This window comes from Sturnus vulgaris, chromosome 21 (genome assembly GCF_052056855.1).
Source record: "Sturnus vulgaris isolate bStuVul1 chromosome 21, bStuVul1.hap1, whole genome shotgun sequence".
Lineage (NCBI taxonomy): Eukaryota > Metazoa > Chordata > Aves > Passeriformes > Sturnidae > Sturnus > Sturnus vulgaris.
The window spans coordinates 10,281,665-10,308,822 of record NC_142263.1 but is presented as its reverse complement, the minus strand read 5'-3'; the positions used below and the strand labels follow the sequence as shown (position 1 = coordinate 10,308,822).

The following is a 27,158-nucleotide window of genomic DNA, read 5'->3' as shown; positions in this document are numbered from 1 at the left end:
ACAGGGAATGGCTTCCCTGTGCCAGAGGGCAGGGATGGATGGGATATTGGGCAGGAATTGTTCCTGTGAGGGTGGGCAGGCCCTGGCACAGGGTGCCCAGAGCAGCTGTGGCTGCCCCTGGATCCCTGGCAGTGCCCAAGGCCAGGCTGGACACTGGGGCTTGGAGCAGCCTGGGACAGTGGGAGGTGTCCCTGCCCATGGCAGGGTGAAACTGGGTGACCTTTAGAGTCCTTCCCAATCCACTCCATGATTCTGTGACTTTAGGGCCACTTTTGAGAGCACTTGCCCCCGTTTTCCCTTCTGGCCCAGGCTGATGTTTTAGTCAGGTGCTGCATTGCCCCATTCCCATCTCAGCTCCTTGTGCTGCTCTCAGCTCTTTGTGCTTCACTGGGCAGTGCTGGGGTGGTTGTGTAGCCTGTGATTATGTAGACTCTGGCAGCTGTTTTTAATAAGATTTGCTGTCTGTTGGGCTGTCTACTGGTTCACAGCTCACTCAGTCTGAGTTCTCAGTTCTCTCTGCTGCAGGAGCTCCAAGCTCTGCTTGAGACAGCTCTGCTGGGGACTGACAGCAGCGAGGGCTGGGATGCTGTAGGATTGACAGGGTGTTCATCCCTGGGCTCAGCAAATTGCAGCTCTGTCTCTGCCTGTCACAGCTGAATTGTGACAGCCACAGCTGCGTTCTACAGGAAGACAGTCCCCACAGTGCACCCTCTGCTCCTGTGCTTGTGTTCAGAGGTGTCTTTGTGGAGTGGCTCCCTGTCCCCTTTTCCCCATCTGTTTCAGCCTTGCAGGAAGGTTGTTTGGTAAGGAAAAGAGTGCCATTCCTGTGGGCAGCGTGGTGTGCTATCAACTCCCCAAATCTCCACGTGGTTCCTGTCAGTGGTGGCCCTGCCAGAGAGGCTGAGCAGGGGGAGGAGCTGCCAGCAGTGCTGGCTGTCCTGCTGTCCCTGGGGCATTGCTTCCAGAGCTCTGCTCTGTGAACTTTAACTCTCCTTCATATAATTCAGGAACTTTAATAGTTCATTCCCCAGCTCCTGGGGAAGTGTTGCTAATCCTTCTTGCTGCCAGCAGCTTTTCCTGACAGCCTGGCCAGCATTCCCTCAGTGCTGTTTTGTTCGTGCTGGCTCTAGCCCTGTGTGTTCCTGTTTGCTTAATACTTGTGCTTTTCATTTGGGAAAAGATCCTGGAGCTTATAGATGGATGAGGCTGTAAATCATGGCAAGGCCAGGGGTTCTCTTTGTCTGACCACTGGGAGGTTAAGCAGGGAAGAAGTTGAGTCATAATTGGGTGTGAATTTTTTTCTGAGAGTAAAAGCTTTTGGGGGAGCTTTTTTTCCTCTGCCCTGGCACATCAGTAAAAAGAGCCATGAGGCTAAAAGTACTAAATTGATTAGGGAATCATAGAATGGAATACAGAATGGCTTGGGTTTGAAGGGACCTTAAAGCTCATCTTGTTCAATGGTCAGGGACACCTCCCACTGTCCCAGGCTGCTCCAAGCCCCAATGTCCAGCCTGGCCTTGGGCACTGCCAGGGATCCAGGGGCAGCCACAACTGCTCTGGGCACCCTGTGCCAGGGCCTGCCCACCCTCACAGGAAATAATTTCTCCTTAATATCTAACTCTAATTTCCCCTCTGTCAGACTGAACATTTTATTGCTTGTCATGGTACTCCAGTTCCTGATGCAAGGTCCCTCTCTGGCTTTCCTATATCCCCTCCAGACCTTGGAAGGCACTGGGAGGTCTCCACACAATCTCCTCTTCCCCAGGCTTTCCCAGCCTTTGTGTGGGGTTTCAGTGCCTTTTTTATTTTTCTCCCCCCTGCACGATCAGTTTGAAGAGTGTTTGATGGATGAAGTGAGAAGCACAGGGAGCAGTTGGGCAGCTGGACAGCCTGGAGAGAGCACTTCAGATAGCAGGACAAGTGGCACTAGCACATCCTGCTGGGCACCTTTGGGGATGGCTGGGGCTGAGTTTGGAAGGCAGATTTGGAGGAAGCCCTTTGAAACACTGGCACTGGGATTTGTCCTGGGGCAGGGAATGCTGAGGCCCTCACTTTTGTCAGTTGTGAAGTTGTGTTTTCCTTGCCCTGGGAAGGTTCCACCTCTGCCTGTTGTGCTGCCTGTTTGAGAGAGAAAGGGAGAGGATTCCTTTCCTCCTCAGCTGCCTTTTCCCCTCATACCTGAGGTTCTTCTGCCTTTGTTCAGAACCAAACTTCTCCAGCCTGCAGCAGAGCTGTGCTGAGCCTTCCAAGGAATTGGGGTGTATCCAGAGGTTTTCCTCATCTCTGGGCTCACTCCTTTGGTGAGCTGCACCACCAGTTTTTGGCAGTGAGGTATTTCAAGGGCCTGAAAAGCTGGCTCTTGTCACTGCTTGCTTGATTTGTTATGGAAAGACAGTGATTTGCTTTGGATTTACTGCAGGGCTTTCTACTAAATCACCACAACTGGAGAAGTTTGCTCTGCACAAAGTTAACTTTTTTCCCCTCCTCTCCAACCCTCAACAGCAGATCTGAAAAGTTTGTTAAGCAAATAAGTAAAAATCTCTGTGCAGTGAATTCCATTTCCCACCAGGAGTATGTGCAGCCAATTCCCTGCCAAAGTGAACAGGTCAGGTATTGCAGGGCAGGGAAAAACAAAGCATGGTTTTGTTTATAGGCTCTCACATCAGGGTATGGGCACAGAGAATTGTGATCTTCTCTGTGGGGGCAAAATGATCATTGAACTGTATTTCTGCCCTGCCAGGAAGGAATTGGATATTGTTCATTGAGGTGCTTTCCTCAGGTGCTGCAGTGATGGGGAGGTAGAAATGCAAATGTTTTCCATGCAGAAGGACTTGGTCTGTGTTTGGAGGCTCTCTTGGATGGGGTCTCTGATTTGCAATTAAATCAATGGCTGCATTTTTAATATTAGGATGTGCTCCATAGTGGAGATTTAGTTCTCTGGGAGGATTGACCTGGCCTGAGATGGCAGAGCTAAGGCCAGGAGGTGTCCACGTTTAAATTCTAGTCAGGACTTTGAGGGGCTCCCAAATGACAGGGTTAGGGAGTGATTTGGGTGGGAAGGGACCCTAAAACTCCTCTGGTTCCACTCCCCTGCCATGGGCAGGGTCTCCTTCCTGTAGCCTAGGCCTCAGTCTGTGCTAAGGTGGGGCCTTGACTGGGGTCTGGGTTAAGTGATGGCTTGTGGCTGGACAAGGTCTTTATTTAACACGAAGAAGATGAAGTTTCTATCTATTATCTCCTTGTTTTCTTATGCATGAAGCTTTCCCAGCAATGTTAATATTTTATTGTTGAAGAATCTTGCTGATAAATTAAGATCAAGGCTTAAGAAATAAGCTTTAAAACCCACTAAATGACAATTAATTGTTAGATGTAGGCTTCCAGGGGAGTTTTGATGTGTTACAGAAACCAATGAAATCCTGCCTAAAGGCTCAGGCAGCGGGGTGGAAGGAAGCAGAAGGTGGATACAGCTTTCTTCTTCAGAAAGGACCATGTTGTGGTACTGGTTGTTCAAAAATACATTTCTGAACAACATCCCTAAAACTGTGAGCACAGTTTTATCCAAAACAAGTAGGGAAAGTAATAATCTCTATCCCTAAATGTTTTACTGTCCTGTTTCCTTCTAAGTGTTAATTAGGAGTTCTGTTTTGTCCTTGAACCTCTCTTTGTGTGGGTTTTAATATTTAAATTTATTTTTCTTTGGAGGCACCTTTTATTTTCTGAGCTGTTGCTCAGGTACAGAACCAGTCTGTTTATGTGCAGGAGCAGTCAGACTCCTCTCCCTGTTTGTGATGAGCAGTTTGGTGAGTCAGGAGCACTGGTTTCCTTAGTGATGCTGGCAGTTGGTGGGGAGACTCAAACTGGAAGCATTTCCATTAACTTTTCCATGGCTTTGGCACAAAAGAGGCTTGCATGTGAAATAGCCTCAGTGTTGTCAAGACAAAATGTCCTCTGCTGGTTTTTGTTTGTTGTTTATCCATAACTCCTTCAATAAAAGCCATAAAGGACTGACAGATTACAAGTTGCATGAAATATCCAAGTAATTATTTCCACTTTGATGCTTCTTTGTGCAGACATGAAACAATAAATACCCATAAAGTCTCAGCTGTGACACTCACACAGCAGGGGACTCACCACTTGTTACGTGCCAGGGTTTGCTTCTCCTGCCTATGACTTTATTCCAATAATAAAGTCCTGCCCAGGGCTCAGCTGTGTGTGGAGGCAGCTGGAAGCCAGACTTCCATGGGCTGCTGCTGGAGGGAGCTGTGGGGCAGGAGGAACAGCCTTTTCCTGCAGGCCTTTGCTGTGGCAGAGTTTTGGTGGTGCAGGTGGCTGCTGCTTCAGGGCTCCTCTGCTCTCTGAACTCCTGGGGCTTCTCCCTGAGCTCTCCCAGGAAGTGACACTCCAGGCACACACTGGTTTGGTTGTTGTACATTCATGAAACGTTTTGGCATTAAAACCTGGAGTCACTCTTGGATGAGATTTCACACCCTGGTTGTTAAAATATCCTTGGGCATTTTATTGCCGTGTCAGTGGGACAAATCTGGTGTGCTGGGGGGGTGTTCCTTTTCCAGTTTGCTGTCCTAAATTACTGATGGGAAGAGGGATGAGATGCAGGGTTCCAAGGAAGCAGGAATTGCTGTGTGGCACTTGGCTCAGTTTGGTCCAGCAGGTGTGTGGCTGTGCCCCAGTGTTTGGGGTGATGCCTGGCTCTAACTGGCTGACATTAATTCCCTGTCTTCCAACAGAGAGAGCAGGAGCTGCAGGAAGGAGCTGCTGGAGCTGGCAGGAAGGAGGAGGCTGAGAGGAGAGAGATGATCACCCCAGCCCTGAGAGAGGCACTCACAAAACAAGGTGAGGCTCTGCCCAGAGCAGCTGGGGCACAGCTCAGAGTCTTGGTGCTGGCTTTGGGCAGAGCAGTGACAAAGGGGCTGCCCTGGGCCCTCATGGCAGGACACATGGAATGGCTGGGGCTGGAAGGGCCTCGGGAGATCATCCAGTCCAAGGCAGGGTCCCCCAGAGCAAGTGGCACAGGAATGTGTCTGAGGGGCTTTGGGATGTGGCCATAGGGGAGACTCTGGGCCTGCCCTGGGCAGCTGTTCCAGAACTCTGCCACTCTGAGGGAAGCGGTTCTTCCCCATGTGGAGGTGGAATTTGTTGTGGTTTAGTGGCCATTGCTCCTCATCCTGTCACTGGTAGCACTGAACAGAGCCTGGCACCATCCCCTGACACCACCTGGGAATATTATATGGATTGATGGGATCCCTCTCAGCCTTGCCTTCTCCAGACTGACCAGGCCCAGCTCCCACCATCTCTCCTGATCAGAGAGATGCTTCAGACCCCAAATCATCCTTGTGGCCTCCACTGGACCCTCTCCAGTAGTTCCTGGTCTTTCTTGAGCTGTGGAGCCCAGAACTGGGCACAGCACAGCAGAGGTGCCTCACGTGGGCTGAGCAGAGGGGCAGGATCACTCCCTGACTTGCTGGGAATGCTCTTCCCAATGTCCCCAGGATCCCAGGGGCCCTTCTCGCCCCCAGGACATTCTGCTGGCTCCTGGGTTCCTCATGCAGTGCCTGGGGCTCCCCGGGTTTGATGTACCTGCTGGGGCAGCTTGAGAGAGGTGCCACTGGTCCCACACTCTGCAGCTCCCACAGCGTAGGTTTGTCAGAGAATATTTAAAGATCAGCTTTGCATCTGTTTTGCATCTTAGTCCTTTGCTTTTATCTCAAACTCTGATTTGTTGCTGAAACACTGTTTCCAGAAAAGGAAGTAGTTCAAACTAATTTTAACCATCCACTAGGTGTTTAGATCAGCAGCTCTCCAATGGGACCAGCTGGAGTGGATTTAATGTCTTTTTTTGAAACAAAGGAGACCAACGTGAGGAGAGGCAGACTGAGCCCTGCAGTTCAGGAGCCTCAGCTGGGAGTGGCAGAGCCAGGAGGAGGCTGATGGGAGCTTCCTTTTGCTGCTCACACGGAGACTAAAGGCAGTTTAGTCTGATTTCTTTTCTCTCTTGGGGTGGAGTGTGCTTGGTTTGCTGCTAAGTCAGTGTTACAATGGCATTGTTAAGGTTGGAAAACGTCTTTAAAATCAAGTTCAACCACCCACACAACACCACCCCTATGTTCAGGAGTAAACCATGAGCTCAAGTGCCACATCCTTGTGTTTATTCAGCACTTCCAGGGATGGGGACTCCCCCAGTGCCCTGGGCTTCTCTGCTGAAGCTCCTGAGATCTCCCCTGTGTCACTGAGAGCTGAGCTCTGGAGTGTGGTGTGTCGTGGGTGAGTCCAGCTGTGCACCCCAGCCCTTCTGCTCTCAGGCCTTGGCTGCTCTTTGGCCTGAGCTCGGCAGTGTTCTGCCCAGCCTGTGGCTGCCAGCTTTGGTCACTGGGTTTGCATCAGCCTTGACACAGCTGGGAAGCAAAGAGCCAAACTGTGTGGAAAGGAAAGGAAAGTGTGAGGAAAGACCCAAGACCCAAGGGCTCAGCAAGTAGTGGCAGAGACTTTGCCTGCTCCTGATGGCCCTCAGGGAGCTGCTGCTGGCTGGGATCCGTGCAGGCCTTGGACTAATCCATCTTTTCAGCCTCAGTCCTGAAGGCTGTGGTGTGGTGGCAGTTGCTTTGGTTTAGTTTGTCATGTATTTGACTGTATTTTATTGATATTTTACTTTGTTTTGTGTTTAAGGTGGCAGCCTTTTGTTTTTATTTATTCATTTATTTAGTTACTACTAAAGAAGGCAGGGGATGGGGGCAGTGCTCTGTGCTGGCCCTGTGCTCTGTGTGGTGGTTGCAGCATTTCCTCTAGGCTCAGTCTCACCAGTCCTTGCTGGTTTGGGTTTGGGTGTGAATGGAACCAACCTTGCTTTTGTACAAAGTGGCCATTTGGAAAACAAAGCAGTGCTGGAGGGAAGGTCACCTTCCTACCATAATTCTTTTGACTCAAAGAAGGCTCCCCAGAGAGCTCTGATGTCCATGTGACACTCCAGGGACAGGAATTTCTTATCTGGATAAGTGGGTCCACATTTCTCCCTTCATGCAGTTCTCACGGTAGTGCCGGTTTTGGAGCCACTGGTAGGATCTGCTCACATAAATCTGCACTTTCCAAGGCTCTAAACTGTTGAGTCCTTACAGCCCAGCTGCCTCTCCCAGCTCTCCCTCTCAGCTGCTCACCAAATTCTTCAGTGGTCACTCAGCTGTGAAAAAGAGAAGCTGTGTTGTTTTTTTTTTATGTCATATAACATTTTCCTGTAAATAACGCACCAGGAAGGCTTTTGTGACTATAAAACTAAAACAATTCCCTTCTTCCCTCAGCATCATTCCCCCTAAAATAACAAGTGCAGTGTAGTCAAAAGATTCTCATTTATTTTGCACCAACTGCTGTCTTTGGGTGTAGGCTCAGTGTCTTTTCAAGAGTATCCCTGAGGGCATAATTAGCCCAAGAGAAGGAAAATGAGTATTAGTGGTTCAGGGAGAGCTGTTCTTTGATTCTGCAGTTACATAACAGGTTTTCCTTGGTGCAGCATCTCCTCAGACCGTGGTAGTGCTCACTGTGGATTCACCTTCAAAGCAATTTACCTTCTTGGAGGTAAAGGCAACAGTGCTTAAGCAAAGGCTTTTATTTTAGCCCTTGGAGCTGCCTGCTTGCGGATACCTTGATAACAGGTACTCAGCAAGAGCTGCTTTTGAAAGTCCCAGCCAGAGACAACACAATTCCAATTCAATTTCTATCGGTGCCCAGCCCTGCCTGAAACAGCAGCACAGCACTGAGACTTTGGTGAGTGCCCCGTGCAGGGGGGACAGGCTGGCAGTGGTTGTGTGTTGGGTTTGCAGTGCTCCTGGTAGTGCTCCAGTCATCCTGTATGTTCAGGTAGCCTGAAAGAAATGAAATTAACTGAAAATAGAAACAAACTTTCCATGTTTGCATTTCCTTGGTGTTTAGCGAATACAGCTGTCTTGGTTTAATTTTGACTTTCCCGGCCAACGCACCAAATTAATGTCTAGAGTTTGAGTTGCCAATTTGAATAAACTTATTTTTCTTGTTGTGAGACAGAACCAGGAGCAAAAGAGCAAGGCAGGCCTAAAACTTGAGAGAGTATAAAAGAAAATTTATTAACTACACAAACAAAAGGAGAAGGAAAAAAAAATTTCAGAATAAGATTTTTTAGATCACTCCTTCCCTCCCTTTCCCAATCTTCATAACTACAAAACAAACATATAACAAATACTTCGGTCAGTGCCCAATTTAGTCTTTTTCAGTTCACTTCTGGAGAGAGAAGCTTCTTCTTGTTGAAGTTGTAGGGATTTTTCTCACAAGGAGGAAAAAAACAAGTTCTCTTGTGGTTTTATCTTTCACGATTTGCATCCGCCCAGGAACCTGCAACCGTGACCCTCCTCCCAACTCTACAGCCGTCCCAAAGCTGTAGATGTGGGCCATGTCTGTCTCATGGGGTATTACTTTTAAGAATGAAATGTTCAACCGCAAAGATTCTCTCTGTCTCCTTTTTCTCTGCTCAGGCTTTATCTTTAGAAAACCAAAATCCCCTTCTTTTCTCAGGACAGAAATTCTCAACACAGGTGCTCTTTAGTCAAATCATCTATTAAATGGAACATTTCCATCCCCCCATGTCTCTTTCCATGGTTTATAGGAATATTCAGTACATCAGTTCATTCCTACAATTTCACAAAAAGATTTTCAGCCATTTCAGCATCTTCTCATTCTCCTTCCATCTTAAAAACTTAGCTCTTACATCACTGACTTCAGAAATCTTCTTATTCCCTTTCATATTCAAAGGCAAGGCTGGAGGCTTTGCAAATCTTATCTGAGCACTAAAGAGTTAAAGTTTAACACAACTACAAGAGTTGGGCCAGGCTCAGGCCGTGCTGGGGGGGCAGCTGAGGTGTCAATCAGCCTTTCTGGGGCTGGGCTGCAGCCCCACACTGCTCATGGCCACCCGGGCAGGCCCGGCCCGTCCGGCAGCAGCAAGAGACGGCCTCCCCCCACGCCAGAGCCGCAGGCCCGTGGAGGAGGAAGCCGTGAAGGTCTTAGCACACAACTTTTTCTCCCCCCGGCCATCGGGTCTCCCTCGTTGGCAAACGGGGCCCAAGCGGCCTCCCGAGCCTCCCCCCCCCCCGCATGGGGGAGGGGGAAGCTCGGGTTGATGTTACCTGCTCAGCCACCGGAAGACCAAGAGGGTCAGTTCCGGATTACCTCCTTCAAAATGTGTGTTCACGGAGCGAACTAACTTTCTCTAATTGGCTGTTGCAGGTATCCCAACCCCCACAGAGGAAATTCCCTTAGGAAGAATCTCTTCTGAGTTTCTTCTTCCTAAGTCAACCTATCACAACAGCTCAATTTCACATTTGCTTTTTAGGGTTGCTTGTAAATTTTTGATCCCTTCTGGGCTGAAAGTTGCTTTTGCATGGCCTGGGTGCCAGGACCATTTAGTATAGCGTGAAGGACTCGTGAGCCTTTCCAGTGTTCCTGATTTTTCAGGAAGTGCATTTAAATCCTTGGTGAGCTTTAGAGGGAGTCTCAAGCTGCTGTTTCAATAGGAAAGATGAAAGTAGAAAAAAACAGTGGAGTTTTCTTTTTCTGTAAAACAGACAAAAAACCAAAACACCCTTCTGTGTGTCAGAAGGTGGAGCTCAGGGAAAAGTTCTTCCCCCAGAGGGTGCTGGCACTGCCCAGGCTCCCCAGGGAATGGACACGGCCCCGAGGCTGCCAGAGCTGCAGGAGCTGCCAGGGATGCCCAGGGTGGGATTGCTGGGGTGTCTGTGCAGGGCCAGGGGCTGGGCTGGTGATCCCTGTGGTCCCTTCCAGTCAGGCTGTTCATGACTCAGGGACTGACCATGACTTTGTGCTCTGCTGGGGCTGGTGCCATCATTAGTCAGAGCTGCTTCTGGATTTGCCAAATGTTTTATTGATGCTGATGGTCTGACTGAAGCCAACCACATCCTGCTGGATGCTGGCAGCTGGGAGAGGGATTGTTCACTGCCTGCCTGAGCTATTTGGAGCTCAGACATGATGTGTCTCTCTGCCAGCCACCTCCATCAGCCCTGTCATGTCACAGGGGTTGTTGAGCAGCCTCAGGTCGGCTCTGATGCCCTTCCCTCAGCGGAGCAGGAATGGGACAGGAGCAGTGAGCCCAAAGCCCTGAGAGCTCAGTGTTTGCTGAGGAGGCTTCAATGGGGAATGGCTCCCTACTGCCAGAGGGCAGAGTGAGATGGGATATTGGGAAGGAATTGTTCCCTGGGGCGGTGGGGAGGCCCCTGGATTCCTGGAAGTGTCCAAGGCCTGGCTGAATGGGGCTTGGGGCACCCTGGGATAGTGGAAGGTGTCCCTGCCCATGGCAGGGGTGACACTGGATGGGCTTTATGTCCCTTCAGGACAGACCATTCCACAATTCCAGGGTTTCTGAAGCTGCTCACACTGTGTTTCTGCCATGCTCTTTGCCTTGCTCTCTCCTGCTCTAACAGGACCAAACAAATCCCTGCCCTCCCTCCCTGGCAGCGCTGTGGGAATGGGTTAATGATGACAAAGGCTGACCCTGCTGACATTGGATAAATTATTCTGTCCCATATGGACAGTTTTGCTGCAGTCCAGTTGGTTCTGTCCTTACTGTTTAAGGAAGACTACAATTTAGTCCCAGGGTGCCCAGAATACCTCTATTTTACTTGTCTCCAAAGACAAGTGGTGCATTAAGAGACAGCTCTTATCTGAAATAGTCTCTTCAGCAGCTATTTAAACTGTTGTGCTCTGACTTTGTGCTGCAGCTAAAGCCTGTGGCTTTTAGCAGGGAAGGGCAGGCAAGAGGCTAATTTCAGGAAAGTACCAAAGACTGGCCTTTTCAAGTGCTCACCAACCTGGAGTTGAGGTTTTTAAAAGCTTTGGTGGCTTTTGCTGACCCTTTTTGGTCTGAGGTTCCCAGTGCCTACAGCTCTTCTGCCCAGCTCAGCCTGGCTCTCTGTGCTGAGCCTTTGGAGTGTCCAGCATGTGGAAAATGGGATCCCAGGCCATGGTACAGACCTGGCATAGCTGGCTGGGTGCTTTGCAGGCTCTGTGCTCCAGGCTTTGGCAGGAGCTGTTTAACTCCAGGTGGCACTAGCAGCCCACAGCTGGCTCGGATTGGTGACACTGGTGCAGTCCCCAGCATGTGCCACAGAAATCAAATACTGACCGTGGGCAGATTAAAAATTACTTTGCTAACTGACAAATTACTCGTGGTGAGCAGAATAAATGCAGTGACCAAACCCAGGCACAGAGAAGACTTGATTAATTCCTTAGGAAATGTCTGTAAATAAAAAGCAAACATGCAGGTAATAGGAAGGAGTCCAAGCAGCAGAAAGTGCTTAAGCCCCACTGTGTGAGAGCTGCCAGGAGCTGGTGGAGAGCTGACTGCAATTCTGATGTGCTGGCACAGCTGTACCACCTGAGCAGGAGCAGAGGAGATGGGAAAATCATGTTTGGGGGGCTGATTCTTCTCTCATGTGTTACTAGAGCTGGTAGAATAACCCCATGTATAACAGAGCAAAATAAAAATAAACACATTTATATTTGAAGTGCATCCTTTTTGTGGTTTGTTTTAGGTTTTGGCAGGGCTTTGGAGAGTATTGGGCTTTGAAATTAAGTCTAAGCTGGAACAAAGTACAGGATATGTTCAGGCAAGGATAAAATTTGCTGTCCTTTCTTCATAATGTGACACTTGCCCTACACAAGGGGACAGTTCAGACAGATGGAAATGTGGAGAAGGGAATGTGCCCTGAATGACTGAAGTGTCTCAGGAAAACAGGACAGAAAAGAGATGCAGCTCATAGCAGTCAGCAGTTCTATCTGTTACCTTTTGGGTTTGTTCTGGGTGGTTTAGGAGGATACTTGTGCAGGTGGAACCTCCCATTCCAGACTTCAGCCAAAGCCAACCCTGAGGTACAGCTCTTAAAAATGCCAAGTGTTTGCAGATTTCTTGAGTTTTTCTGTGAATAAAGAATTGCAGAATCCCAGACTGGTTTTGGTTGGAAAAGACCTTAAAGCTCATCTCATCCCACCCCTGCCATGGCAGGGACACCTTCCACTGTCCCAGGCTGCTCCAAGCCCTGCCCAGCCTGGCCTTGGGCACTGCCAGGGATCCAGGGGCAGCCACAGCTGCTCTGGGCACCCTGTGCCAGGGCCTGCCCACCCTCACAGGAACAATTCCTGCCCAATATCCCATCCAGCCCTGCCCTCTTGCAGTAGGGAGCCATTCCCCATGGGAATGGCTGAATCACCAGTGGGATTGGTTGATCTTTGAAGTCACTTCCAACCCAAATCAGTCCATGATCCCCTTTTGGGAGTGCTCTGACTTGGTGATGCTTTTGGGCAAAGGGGGCAGATACAGAAGGCTCTGCTGCATTTCTCTGGTGTTGATACAGGTGAGCGTCTCAGTGATCTTCAAGGCTGTTTCTGGCAAAGGCATCATTTGACAGGAAATTATGCCTTTGGCTATGGCAAGTTTTATATTCCTGTGCTTTAGAGGGCAAGGTGCTTTTGGATTAAAAGAGACATCTGGGCCAAAAGGAAAAGCCAGGCTTTGAGAATCCTTGAGGTCTCTTATGATCAACTGTGGAGGCTGGGATTTGTGGTAGCTCCTGGCATTCCCAGCCCTGAACTTTGCCTGTCTCATTTTCCTGGCTCTGGGTTGGCTCTGGGTTGCCTGTGCAGCAGCTGAATCCCTTTCACTGCCCCCAGGAGGCTTTTACTGTGTCTTAAAAGTGTTCAGGATGTTGTGTTGTGTACAATGGGAGGGATCTGAGGCAGCTGAGGCCAAACCTCCCATCCCTTTGGGACAGGGTTTATGCTCATAGGGACAGTCCTGCAATCCCTGCTTCTGTCCCACTCCTGCTTTCAGCTCATGGGAGAAATCCTTCCCAAATAATTTTGTACTTTTTAAGAGTCTTTTATCAAAGAGACAATCTAAAATAGGTCTTGGTGGACCTGGTAAGAATTTCTTTAAGGTTGAGCAGTTCTAGGAATAAACCTGGAGGTGTCTCTTGTCATGCTTGGGCAATCTGAAAAGTTCCACTTCCCAGAATCCCCTTCTTTCTAGATTTGTATAAAATGCTGATATTATCTGAATAGGTGCCTCACCAGGTGCATTTCTTGTTATTGTTGTTGTTATCATTATTACTGTTATTATTAATTTTCAAGTATTCTTTGTCTTTTGGGTGGTGACTCAGACACAGCAGTTGTATTTCAATGAGGAAAATGGTCTTTCCAGGTGGTGGGGATGGATCCTGCTGTGTCACTGACCTTCAGCTCTGGCCCTGTTAAACTGCACTCTCCAGAGCTGCAGGAAATTGGCATTTTTTTCCCTCTAAACCTTCTGTTAGTGTTGGACTGCCCTGAGTTGCATCTCTAGAAGATAATCCCTGCCTCAAAGCAGTGATTTTATTGCAGGAGAGTGCTGGATAGCCCCAGGCAGAGGTGTCAGCTGTACTTTGCTCCTCTCAGGGCAGCTCTCTGACAGGCAGCAGAATTTGGGAGGCACGGGGATTGGGGTGGCTTTCCCCAGCTCCCGGTGCCTGCATTCCTGGAGAAGGATGGCTCGGTCTTTTCCTTGTGGTTTTTGGAGCTTTTTCAACCACAGATCTCCTTCTTTCTTTCGGTATTGAATCTTTTGCTTTGGAATTTTGGGTCAAAGCAAACTTTGGGTGGTGCAGAGATGAGAACTGGGAGGTTTCAACCAGGTAGGGACTGTCCCCTGTGCTGGCACTGCTAGGGCACCTCCAGTCCTGGGGTCAGTCCTGGGCCCCTCAGGACAGGACAGACCCTGAGGGGCTGGAGAGTGTTCAGGGAAGGGAACAGAGCTGGGAAGGGTCTGGAGCCCCAGGAGAGGCTGAGGGAGCTGGAAAGGGGCTCAGCCTGGAGAAAAGGAGGCTCAGGGGGGCCTTGTGGCTCTGCACAACTCCCTGACAGGAGGGGACAGCCGGGGGGGTCGGGCTGTGCTCCAGGGAACAGGGACAGGAGGAGAGGGAACGGCCTCAGGCTGGGCCAGGGGAGGTCAGGGTGGACACCAACAGGAATTTCCCCATGGGAAGCATTATTGAGGATTGGCAGGGGCTGCCCAGGGAGGTTTGGAGTGCTCATCCCTGGAGGTGCCCAGTTAAGGGCTGGATGTGGCACTCAGTGCTCTGGGCTGGGGACAAGGTGGGCATCGGGCACAGCTTGGGCTTAGTGACCTTGGAGGTTTTTTCTAACCTCAGGGATTCAGTGTCTGTGGGTTTTGTTGTGGACATTTTGCCACCTGGGGGTAGTGTGCAGTCCCTGAAGGCTGCTCAGCACGGCTGTTAGGGTTGTTCAGAGAGTGCAGGTGGAGGGACACAGCTCCTGGTAGGGACATTTGTGCTTGTAGAAATTAGCTGATCTGCTCTGCTCTCAGAAATAACAGAATTGCTCAGTTATGGACATAATTCATCCATGTCCAGGAGATTGGAAAGACTGTATGTGTGTCTGGCAAACCACATCCAGTGCACCTGGATGCTGGAATGTGCCTTGGGAATACAGACAGCAGTGTCCTGGCTCAGTGCTGAGAGCTCAGCTGGGTCCCTCAATGAGTTCTTTGAGTTTCAGAGAAAGGACTGTTAAACTTAGATTTCCAGGATGGAGTGGAACTGCTGCAATATGGTTCCAAAGAGCTGAGCACAGTCCTGCCCCAGCCTCTGGAGCAATCAGGAGCTGTGACTTTGGCCATCTCTTCAGCTCCACGTCCCTCTGTGCTCTATTAAACTGCAGTTGGCCTGTCAGGGTGAGCAATCACCACATGTTCCTCAGCCTGGTGTTAGTGCCTGATAACACTCATTTCACCCCAAAGGTTGTTTAAAAGCTTAATTCATGTCTATAAAAGTGACACTTAATTTCAGTGAAGTTTGGCAAGCCTCTAGGTCATCTAAAATTTATCATCTAGAGCAGGATCAACTCATACCCAGCCTTCAGATGAGATGTTCTTGTCCTTTAGTTGGGAGCTTAGCTGATTACTGTGAGCCTGCTTATAACTGCAGGAATCCTTTGCATATTAGACTGTGGAAATAATAAACAGATAGGTTTGTTCAGCTTTTGTGTCTGAAGGTACACAAGGGTGGGGAGCAGCAGGTCCATCAAACACTGGATTGTTTGAAAGGTGCTGTATCCAAATATCCACTTAGAGTTATTGGTCACGAGTCACAGCCCTTCTGAGCAAGGGGGGAATGTGTTCACAGGGAGCCCTGGCACCCACAGCTCCAGACTTGGGGCCATCAGGAGGATTGGATTCAAGCACTGTTGGCCTTGGCAGAGCCACAGGGATGTTGTGGTAAGGCTGATGGAAGAGCTTCCAGAAGGGAGCCTTTGGGTACCAGAATCCCGTGGTCGATCAGTGCAGGGACTGTCCCCTGTGCTGGCACTGCTGAGACACCTCCAATCCGGAGTCAGTCCCGGGCCCCTCAGGACAGGACAGACCCTGAGGGGCTGGAGAGTGTCCAGGGAAGGGAACAGAGCTGGGAAGGGTCTGGAGCCCCAGGAGAGGCTGAGGGAGCTGGGAAGGGGCTCAGCCTGGAGAAAAGGAGGCTCAGGGGGGCCCTTGTGGCTCTGCACAACTCCCTGACAGGAGGGGACAGCCGGGGGGGTCGGGCTGTGCTCCAGGGAACAGGGACAGGAGGAGAGGGAACGGCCTCAGGCTGGGCCAGGGGAGGTCAGGGTCGATATTGGGGAAATCTCTCACTGAAAGATTGTCCAGTCCTGGCACAGCTGCCCAGGGCAGTCCCCATCCCTGGAGGGGTTTAACAGCCCTGTGCATGTGGCACTTGGGGACAAGGTTCAGTGCTGGGGAATGGTTGGGCTCCATGATCTCAGAGGAGTTTCCCACCAGAACAGTTCTGTGATTCTGGGACACACTCCCAGTTTCTTACTTAACCTTTTATCCTTTCTCCTAGACTGCTCTGCTGCCTCCTTCCCAGAGTGCAGGCAGTGCTGAGGAAAAGCTTTGCAGGGTTGTAGGGTCTCTGCTCACCTGCAGCAGGGGTGGAACAATTGTCCAGCCTTGGCCTCTGGTATTTTTCTCATTCCCAAGTGTCAGAAGCTTGCATTGGCCAGCACCCAGTGCTGGGTGACCATACCGTCTCCTGGTTCCCCACACGGTGCAGGACCCCAGTTCTGTGGGTTTAGGAGTTCTGCACATCTCTGCTGCTCCCTCCTGTCACCACAGCTGGTGGTGTCACCACTCCTGGCAGTGCCAGAGATGAATAACCCCCCTCTCATTCCCAAAGCTGACTGGTGTTTGTAAGGCAGTTTTGATGTTGAACATGTAGAATTTTCTTGGCCTGTAAAGGAAGCTGTGGGTGCTCCACACGGTGGAAGTTGATTTAAGGAACTTAAGAGAAAATGCTGGAGCTCGAGCTTGGCACCTTGCTCAGTTCAGCTGCTTCTTCTCTTCCCTCAAACAGCTCAGTAGCAGATCTGGGTGGGCATGTCCTATTTCCAATGTAATTTTTCTGCAAAACCCATTTGAAAGCAACCATGTTGCTGTTACTGACAAGTGATCTGTGAGAGCATAATCTCATATGACTGCTGGTGCTGGGTTTGGAGAAATGGGAAAAAAAAAGGCTTGGGCTGTGCTGGGTGACAGCAGCAGAGTGTGCCTTGGACAGCTGTATTAGAGGGAGGAGGAATGCAGCACCTTTTCAGCTCATCAACAAATCCTGTAAGGACACACAGTTTAGCAGAGCAGGGAGGTTTCAGCTGAGATTGGACCTTGCTGGACAAGCTGTTTGCAGAGAAAAGCTGCAGAAAGAGGCAGGACAGAGCCAGGGCAGGGAGGTGTTGGGTTCCAGCCACGTGGAGCTGTGTGTGTGTGGCTGTGCCCCTGGAACCTGCACCAGCATCTTCTGGGTCTCAGCCAGTCTGAGGTAAAGGTGTCCCCCAAGACTGCCCTGGCTTTGGGGACTGTCTTAGAAGGGCTGTCACAGAATCCCAGAACGGTTTGGGCTGGAAGGGACCTTACAGGGACAGGGCAGGGACACCTTCCACTGTCCCAGGCCGCTCCAAGCCCCAATGTCCAACCTGGCCTTGGGCACTGCCAGGGATCCAGGGGCAGCCACAGCTGCTCTGGGCACCCTGTGCCAGGGCCTGCCCACCCTCACAGGAACGATTCCTGCCCAATATCCCATCCATCCCTGCCCTCGGGCTGTGGGAGCCATTCCCTGTGTCCTGTCCCTCCATCCCTTGTCCCCAGTCCCTCTCCAGCCTTCTTACAGCAGCAGTCACTCTGCCCGTTTATTCCAGTGTGAGGAGATGGATCAAACACCATCAGGTGGAGTGGGCAGAGGAGCCTGGGCAGTCCCTGCTGGGTTTGAATGGCAGGAGCAGAGCATTGTTTGTTTTCCTGTTAGCCCTGTCTGTGTGCACAGTTTCATTTCTACCTGCTGCAGCTGGTGTGGCATCTTCTGCTCCTGTCATTCCTGGCTGGCTCTGTGTCCTTGCAGGTGTGAGGGACTTTGGGATGCAGTTCCTCTTGCAAAGCCAGAGCTGCTCAGGGACAGACAAGCAGTGCAGGGCACTCGTGCTGCTGCTCTGTGGAGGAGCTGAAGGCCAGTTTGCTGAGCTGAAGGCTTTTTCCCGGTTAAGTTTGTGCTGGTTGGCAGGAAGAAGACTTGATAGCTAAAATCTGATCTTTTTCCTTTCCTTGAAAGTGTTAAGAGCAGCAGGAAGGTGCTATAGGCAGCTGAGAGGTGCTGAGCTTGGGGACAGCCAGGCAGGTGACGTATGAACCACTGTGAGGGACACAGTGAGGCATCTCAAATCCCTCTTATTTTTATGCTGATTTGGAAGGGACTTTTAATCCTTCAGACGTGTTGGCCTCTAAGCACTTTTCTCAAAGAGGAATATAACCCCACTCGAGCAGTTTGGGTAATAATAGCACTTAGTGCTTAACGAACATTGTGCAATTAATCCTCCTGGACCCATTGGAATGGAATTGTGTTGATCTTGGCTGGGGAATGAGGAGCTGATCTAAGCTCAGCTTTCCTTTGGGTGTGGCGGAGCAGCTCCTTTTCCGTGGCTGCCCCAGAGCCAGTGGGGTGGAACTGCTGAAGCTCAGGTGGGGTTCAGGCTGAGCCCTGGTTGTGTTCCCCTCCTGTGCCCTCCCAGCTGCACTGGGAATCAGCTCCTGTCCTGCAGACTGGGACAGGGATCCTGGGTTCTGGCTGTTCTGGGGTCATGGCCTGGGGCCAGGGAGGTGCTCCTGGTTCCTGTCCTGCTCCTTGGCACTGTGAGCTGTCCCACAGCCTGGGTTAGACAGGCTGTGCCATTCTGTCCATGCAGGAATCCCTGGGCACCCTGATTCAAACCAGACTCAGCAATATCAATACATGTCCCACGAAAAGAAACCATTTCCAGTTGGCTGAGGTCTCTGGGGTGGCATTGCCATTGCTGGTGCTGTCACCTTGGGGCCAGTGGGGAAGAGCAGCATTGAGTCCATGGTGTCAGTCACTCTGGGTGCCACTTGGTGTATTTTGTGTATCAATTCTTTCAGGCTAAAGCCAATTGTTCGATGAATTGTGCTTTGTTTTCAGGTTATAAACTCATTGGGAGCCATTCTGGGGTGAAGCTCTGCCGATGGACAAAGGTATGCTCTGTTTCCTTTTCTCATTTCATAAATGAAAACAAAACTAGAGACTTGCTCAAGTATTCCAATTTCCTGGTGAAATATCGTTTAAAACTGTGCTATTATTTGCACAAACCCAAATTCTATCTTTAAAGCTATAACCTTCCATCTCCAGCTGTTAAAATCCCTCTGCAAAGAGTGAGAATGCAGTTGAGCACAGAGCTGGGAACATTCTTTTCTGGTTTTCCCTGTTGTTCTGCTGTCTGCTAAAACATCTTCTGCCTACTGAAATCCACGTGAGGGAAAAGTGGGAAGGTTGTATCCCTGGTGTGAGGTTGTGGAACAGGGATGACTCAGCCATTGCCACACCTGAGCAGGCACATGAGGCTGTTTGAACCCTCTGGGTTCCTGGGGCTGGGTTGTGACAGTCAGGGCTTCTCTGGTTCTCAGCATTTACCAGATCAGGTTTCCACGGGGAGGTGTTGTTAATGATTTCATTGTTGTTAATGATTTCCCTGCTCTGTGGGGTGTGTGTGGATGTTGCTGTGTACAATACCTGTGGGTATGATCACTCCTGTGTGACACAGCCTCCTCTCAGCCCTGCACTTGGCTCTTGGAGGAGCTGGCACTCAATAGCTTTTCAAGCAGTTTCCAGACTTAAAAACATTCCCAGCAGGGGCACAGAGCTGTGGAGAACAAACTGCAGCCCCTTCAGATTTCAGCTGTCCTTGGCAGGTCCCTCTGGAGCTCACAAGTCTCTAATGTACATTTGGGGAGCAACATTGATCAGAGAATCGTTAAGGATGGAAAAGCTCTCTGAGATCATCGAGTCCAAACATTCCCCCAGCACTGCCAAGGCCACCACTGCCCCATGTCCCCAGATGCCACATGCACAGAGCTGTTAAACCCCTCCAGGGATGGGGACTCCACCCCTGCCCTGGATGTGCCAGGAGCTGACCATCCCTTCAGTGAAGGAATTTTCCTCAATATCCACCCTGACCTCCCCTGGCCCAGCCTGAGGCCGTTCCCTCTCCTCCTGTCCCTGTTCCCTGGAGCACAGCCCGACCCCCCCGGCTGTCCCCTCCTGTCAGGGAGTTGTGCAGAGCCACAAGGGCCCCCCTGAGCCTCCTTTTCTCCAGGCTGAGCCCCTTCCCAGCTCCCTCAGCCTCTCCTGGGGCTCCAGACCTTTCACCCACCAAGTTGCAACATCCTGCACCCTTGAGCATCCCTGGATGGGACCCTCTGGAATCAGCACCTTGTTAAGATGCCAGCACATCTGTGATTGCTGTGTTGTGGCAGTGATCAGTCCTTGCTGTCTGAGCTCTCCTTTGCTGCATGCTTAACTTTGTTTATTTTTGAAAGAGCCCTTAGGATGCCATCCCGGGGTGGGCTGCAGAGAGTTTTCATGGCAGTGCCTGGTGCCAATGAACTGTTTCATCAAGAGTCTTGTTCTCCTGAGCAGCATAGAGAGCTCACCCTGGGCTGTCAGGAATGCTGTGGGATGCACTGATCCCATTGCTGCTCTGCTGGTCACTCTTACACCCATTTCTCTCTTTTATCATTTTTAGTGGCAGACATGATCACAAAACATTTAAAGAAAAGCTTGCCAAACTTTACTTTTGTGACTGAGAAAGCCAGAGAATTTATTTTCATGAAAGACTCAGACCTTAATACAGCACTGTAAAGCCATTTCACAAAATAAATAGCAGCTCTGTGTGCTTAGATGGGCCCACACTATTTTTAGCTTAAGCAGGAATTGAATGTAAAGTCTTCTAATAAATTGAGCTGAAATTGGTTCCAGGCAGTGGTTTTGCCTCAGGTTCACACCAGTGTGTGAGAGTCTTCAGGAGCTATTGTGGAAAGAGGAAGGCAGGAGCAGGACCAGTGTTTCATAGAGGTATCTCAGATGGAAAAGATTGGGTTCTGTCAAATTCCAGGAAAAAAAAAAGAAACCCTGTATATTTTAGGAAGAGTCTGTTTGCTTGCCTTAGGAAAAGCCAAATATAAGTTGCTCTCCTGAATTTGTGAATCTCCTGAAGTCTCTATCATTTGAAGAATTAGTAGAATCAACAACATTTTCCATGTCATTTAATCTTCCACCTGTACAATCAGTTAGGGATTAGCTGTAGATTTTTCCCTGCTGCTCCTTTCTGTTGGATCACCAGGACTCTCCAGGAAGAGGAAGGAAGATTAAAAGGTGCTGTGTTATATTTCACATTTTCTCTTGGGAGTATTAGTTTCTTTCTCATTTATTATTATTTAACTAAGCTAATGAAAGACAGCCTTTTCTGCAAGCAGCCTGCTTGATAAATAGGAGTTGAATCCTGTTGGGAAAGCTGCTGTGGCTGTGCTGGGAAGGGAAGTGCAGCATTCCTGCTGGAGCCACTGCCAGCTGTGAATGAGGGTTTATAAGGTCAGGGCATTTATTTGATTTAGTGCTGCAAGAAATGCTCTGTGAGATAAATGAAAATAATGGAGTATTCAGTAGGGACAGCCTTGAAATGGATCCTTATTGCTCCTGAGTGAGCTTTTCCAGGAACACTTCCTGCAGCTCAAGAGGCTTCACCTGCTCTTCATGGGCTGAGTCTGAAAGACTCAGGAGAGCACATTGTTGTGCAGGGGTCTGCCAGAGAAACGACTGATTAGCTTAAAGTTCTTTCTCCTCTAACACAGGGATGAGTTTGACCTCCTAAATGCAGTATGGCTGCAAGGGTGCATGTAGAGAGTCACATTTTATAGGGAGCTGGGAATTTCTCAGAGCAGGTGGCACTGGTGTCCCTCAGCCCTGCTCAGGGCATTGCTGGACTTGGAACCGAAGTCACAGCAGGCTGAAGGGAGCAGATCCACAGCTGTGCCCTCAGTTTGGCTCCAGATAGGGACTTTTAACTCTCCTGTTGTGGGTGTGTGTTCCCCTACCCTCAGCTGGGCCCCAGAGGGGTTTCTAAATCTCCTGCTGTGTGTGCGTGTCTGTGTGTGATTGTGCGTGTCTGTGTGTGATTGTGCGTGTCTGTGTGTGATTGTGTGTGTGTGTGATGCTGTGTGTGTGTGTATCTCTGTGTGTATGTGTGTGTGATTCTGTGTGTGTATGTGTGTGTATCTCTGTGTGTGATTCTGTGTGTGATTCTGTGTGTGTCTGTGTGTGATTCTGTGTGTGTGTGTGTGTGATTCTGTGTGTGTGTGTGTGTGTGAGATTCTGTGTGTGATTCTGTGTGTGTGTGTATCTCTGTGTGTGTCTGTGTGTGATTGTGTGTGTATCTGTGTGTGTGTGGTTCTGTGTGTGTGTATCTCTGTGTGTGTCTGTGTGTGATTCTGTGTGTGTGTGTATCTCTGTGTGTGTCTGTGTGTGATTCTGTGTGTGTGTGTATCTCTGTGTGTGTCTGTGTGTGATTCTGTGTGTGTGTATCTCTGTGTGTGTGTCTGTGTGTGATTGTGTGTGTATCTGTGTGTGTGTGATTCTGTGTGTGTGTATCTCTGTGTGTGTCTGTGTGTGATTCTCTGTGTGTGTGTGTGATTCTATGTGTCTGTGTGTGTGTGATTCTGTGTCTGTGTGTGTATCTGTGTGTGTGTATGATTCTTTGTGTCTCTGTGTGTGTATCTGTGTGTGTGTGTGTGATTCTGTGTGTCTGTGTGTGTGTGATTCTGTGTGTGTCTGTGTGTGTGTGATTCTGTGTGTCTCTGTGTGTGCATCTCTGTGTGTGTGATTCTGTGTGTGTGTGATTCTGTGTGTGTCTGTGTGTGTGAGATTCTGTGTGTCTCTGTGTGTGTATCTGTGTGTGTGTGTGTGTGATTCTGTGTGTCTCTGTGTATCTCTGTGTGTGTGTGTGATTCTGTGTGTGTCTGTGTGTGTGAGATTGTGTGTGTGTGTGTGATTCTGTGTGTCTCTGTGTGTGTGTGTGTGTGATTCTGTGTCTGTCTGTGTGTCTGTGTGTGTGTGTGTGTGTGTGTGTGTGTTCCTGTGCCCTCAGTGAGCCCCAGAGAGGTTTCTAACTCTGCTGTTTCCATGCCCTCAGTCGATGCTGCGGGGCCGTGGGGGCTGCTACAAGCACACTTTCTATGGCATCGAGAGCCACCGCTGCATGGAGGCCACCCCCAGCCTGGCCTGTGCCAACAAGTGTGTCTTTTGCTGGAGGTAAGGCACCCATGGGCTTTGGGCAGGGTGGGGTCTCTGGGGACACAGCCAGCTGTCCTGAGCCAGCTGTGCTCTGGGGAGTGTGGGCTGGCTGTGTTGGGTGAACCCCCCGAAGTGCTGAGCAATGGCAGTGCCTTTGGAAATTGGGCCATTTTCTGTATTTGAAGTACCTTCACCCCTACCAATTCCAGTGCTCTAAGCAAGTGAAAAGTGATCACTCAGTAACTGTTGCCTTCCTAAAACAGCAGCTGATAAATGCCAGATTCACTGAGGCAGGAAGAGCCATCCAGGATCGTCCAGTCCAAGCTCTGCCTGATGCCCACCTTGTCCCCAGCCCAGAGCACTGAGTGCCACATCCAGCCCTTAACTGGGCACCTCCGGGGATGAGCACTCCAAACCTCTCCAGGCACCCCCTGCCAATCCTCAATAATGCTTCCCATGGGGAAATTCCTGTTGGTGTCCACCCTGAGCCTCCCCTGGCCCAGCCTGAGGCCGTTCCCTCTCCTCCTGTCCCTGTTCCCTGGAGCACAGCCCGACCCCCCCGGCTGTCCCCTCCTGTCAGGGAGTTGTGCAGAGCCACAAGGGCCCCCCTGAGCCTCCTTTTCTCCAGGCTGGACAACCTGTCCTCAACTCAGTGACTTCCACTGGTCGGGACAGTATCCCCTTTCCTCAGAGGACTGACTTTGTGGTGAATTCCTGAAGGAAAGGAGCTGTGCTGGATCCGAGCTGCTCTAGCACTACTCACTCCCTCCTGCCTGGGCTTCCAAGGGAGGTGTGTGCCAGGCTGGGGGAGTGCAGGGTGGGATTGGGAAGAGAAAATGCCAGCAGTGACGTGAGAGCACCCGGAGTGGGAGGACAGGGAGGTTGTGCTTTGAGCTCTTTTGTTTTCCACCCTCCTAAATCATCCCATGGAAGCTGTACTTCCTCTGGGACTTACTCCAGGCTTCCAAAAACACCCATTCCATCCCCCAGCCTGGGGATGGTGGTCCAGCATCCCAGTGAGTATTCCCTGAGCAGCCTGAGCCAGTGGAAGGTGTCCCTGCCATGGCAGGAGGTGGAATGACACGGGCTTGAAGGTCCCTTCCCACTCAAACCATTCTGGGATTCTGTCATAGTATTTCCATGCAAAACCAGCCAAATTCCTCTGAGTTCCCATTTCTGTCTTTCATAGTCCTCAGGTTTTAATAATGCAGGTATTTCATGGGAGCATTTAAGGGACTGCCCTAACATAGAGGCTGCTTGAAAGCTGTCCTCCATGTTAAATATGATCACTGGGCACTGGGCATCCCCTGCAGTTTGCTTTTGGGAGTCTATTCCAAAATGTTCCTTGGTGCTCTGGATGGAATTTCCTCATACCCTGGCTGGGAAGGAGGCAGCAAATGGCACCTTTAATGTGCAGCTTCTGCTTTGCTTCAGAGCAGGGCAGTGACTGGGAAGGAAAACCTTCTGCTCCTGTCTGTTTCCACGTGGTGGGCATGGAGTCCTGAAGTGAGACTGTGCTGGGAGGGACACAGCCCTGCCTGTGCTTGTCCCTCTGTTCCCAGACACAAGGTACATCCTAAACAGCAAACAAGAACATGGTCAGGATGAGGGTCTTTGTTCCCAGCATTGCTCCACAGAGCATTTCCCAGTTTCTCTTCCAAATGCCCTCATTCAGGACTTTTTGGCATCAGCCTGGTTGTGGAATAGGCTGAATCAGGGAAATCCAGCAAGTGTGAACTGGAGAGTGCAGAAACTGATAAATGAGATAGTGCAGATTTATCAATAATTGATAAGTCACTCCATTAATGTAGAGACCCAGAGAAGGTGGCACTGTTCCCTGTGTCTCTAAGTCATCATGCTGTCACTGTCACCTGTCACTTCAGAGGGATCTGGCAGCAGCAGCCTGATGACAACGAGTGCTGCAGTGCTGATTTTCCTGATGGCTACCACCTGAATGCAAGGAAGCAACTTCCCAGGGCACTGAGCTCACAGGTTTTAGCATTGATTCATTTATTTCCCTGCTGTGGGTGAGGTGGGTGGCAGGTGTTGGATTCTCCCATATGGAATGCAGCTGGCTGTCTTCAGGCCTCCCCTGGAAACTGGAAGGTTTAAGTTGGAAGATGTACGGCTCAGTTTGAGGCTCATCCCAGGAGCTTAAGCTTGACTTAAACCAGAACTGCTACTGAAATAAGGTTTCTTTTTGTTGACTTTTCCAGCTCCTGTGCCTGGGCTGCTGCAGCCTTCATGTGGCTGTGAGAGGGATCTTCCCTCCCTCCTTGCCACACCCAATCCCTGCTGATCCTGGCACAGGATCACAGCTCCCAAACTCTGCAGCCAGGCCTATCTGTACTTCTTGTTTTATCCCCCACATCTTGCAGTTGTTCAGTGTGTGAGACTGAGGTGGAACTGCAAGCCCTGGTGGCTGGGTAGGATAAACAGGGCAGTCCTGAACAGCAGGTGCCATCTGTGCTGCTGCAGACATGTGAAATCCTGGTTTTGTTGTGCTGCTGGCAGGATGTTTTTCATGCAGGTTTTGTGCTGGGCTCCTCGTGCACCTCTGCATGCTGCCTTGCAGATAAGGCTACTGGGATTCTTTCTTCTTGATCTCTTCTTTCAGGATTTTGACATTTGTAGATTCTGCCAGTGTTTCCAACTGCACAACCACCAAGCTCTCCCCAGATGGCTGAAGGAAAGGCCAAGGAGCCTGTTTATTTTCTCTTCCTCACTTTGGCAAGAATGCTGCAGTTCAGCTGCTTTCCCTGGGAACTGGATGTCACTGGAGTTGGCTGGTCCTGACTGACACATTTTGGCCCCAAACCAGTAGTCATGGAATCACAGACTGGTTTGGACTGGGGCCTTGAAGGGCATCAGTTCCCACTGCTGTGGGCAGAACACCTCCACTAGAGCTCATGGGTGGAGCCAGTATCCAAACGCCCTCAGAAAATGAGGAGGTTTTTGTCAGGGATGTGGCTTCACTTTGCACTGGATGCTCTCCTTGTCCCCGGGAGCTGTCACAGCTGCCAGGGCCCCCTCACTGGCTCATGTTTCCCTGCCTGTCCCCTTCAGAGAGGTTGAGTGTGCAGGATTATGTGGCAATTTTTTGTGGGGACAGGAAAAGCAGACTGGGAGATGGGAACAGCTGGAGCTGTGCCAGGGGAGGGTCAGGCTGGATTTTAGGGAAAGGTTCTTCCCCCAGAGGGTGCTGGCACTGCCCAGGCTCCCCAGGGAATGGACACGGCCCCGAGGCTGCCAGAGCTGCAGGAGCTGCCAGGGATGCCCAGGGTGGGATTGTTGGGGTGTCTGTGCAGGGCCAGGGGCTGGGCTGGGTGATCCTCATGGGTCCTTCCAGCTCAGGATATTCCATGATTGTCCCAGATGGATTGTTTGGTGTCCCCCTGGCAGCACTGAGCTTGTTCCATCAAAAGCATTGAGGGGGACACCCCACACCTGGACTACTGCAACATCCCCTGTCACAATCCTGTCCTCCAAGGGAGTCTGCCACTCTCCATCCCTGCTCCCAGCTGCTCTCACTCAGGCTGTCTCTCAATCTTAATTGCCTAAATGGAAATGTGCAAGTGACCAAATCTTTTAATCAATTAGAGGAAGTGTGGGTTCGGAGCTCTGTGACACCTCCCTGCAGCACAGGCACCAGGCAGAACCTGATTTGATGAGGGTTTTTGGCTCAGTGTCCAAAGCCCAATCAATTATTGTGGAGAGATGGAACAGCTAAATAAGATTTAAATTAATAGGGTTTATTACTTTTGCATCTGAGGAGAAGGCAGACCAGACAGAGTGAAATATCCTATGAAGAAATTGGCTCATATTTCTTCTGCTGTTACTTTAATGCTTATACCTATGCTTGAAGGTTTCAGGTTTTGCTTGTAGATAGCCACTGAAGTTGTGTTCAGACACTAAATCAGTGGGTGGCCAAAAGCCAGGCATCATAGTAACCCCTGCAAAATACAGAGATTAAAAATTAATAATCTCTCATAGGAGAAGTAATTAAGGTCTTTTAAAAAATTAAGAAGAAACTGAAAACAGATAAAAGCAAAAGCTTCTCCTCAGTAACTAACCTGATTGCAGAGGGTAAATTCCTCAGGGAAGTGGGGAGTATTGATATCAAACACTGGAGGTTTGGAACACCTGGAAGCTGAACCTGAAAGCTCAGAGAGTCTCTGTGCATGTCCAGTCTTGCTTCTGCTCAGCTGCTGCTCTTTTCTCCCAGGTTTTCAGTTTGGTTATGGTTTTGTTTCCAGCAGGGATCTGTTGTGACCAAGCTTCATCCCTCACATTGGATTTTTCACTGGTTTGTTGAGTTTTGGGCCTGCTTGTCCGCCAGGAGCTCTCAAAACAACCAAATAAATGGAGTGAGGGACAGCACATCTGACAATGTGTCCAGTTCATGTCCCTGGTAAAAAAAGTCTTGGTGCCTTCATGTGCTAC

At 50.1% G+C, this 27,158-nt stretch overlaps 1 protein-coding gene across 4 annotated transcripts in view; it reads left to right on the top strand.

Moving 5' to 3' along the window:
* The window catches only part of LOC106856259 (S-adenosyl-L-methionine-dependent tRNA 4-demethylwyosine synthase TYW1), a 95,126-nt gene that overhangs the window by 12,349 nt on the left and 55,619 nt on the right, over window positions 1–27,158 (top strand). For all 4 annotated transcript variants that reach the window (XM_088176996.1, XM_088176999.1, XM_088176997.1 and 1 more), the window contains exons 8-10: window positions 4,746–4,851; window positions 18,573–18,625; window positions 22,615–22,733. In XM_088176996.1, the coding sequence (XP_088033122.1) occupies window positions 4,746–4,851; window positions 18,573–18,625; window positions 22,615–22,733 (278 nt within the window). The remainder of the gene's footprint in view (window positions 1–4,745; window positions 4,852–18,572; window positions 18,626–22,614; window positions 22,734–27,158) is intronic.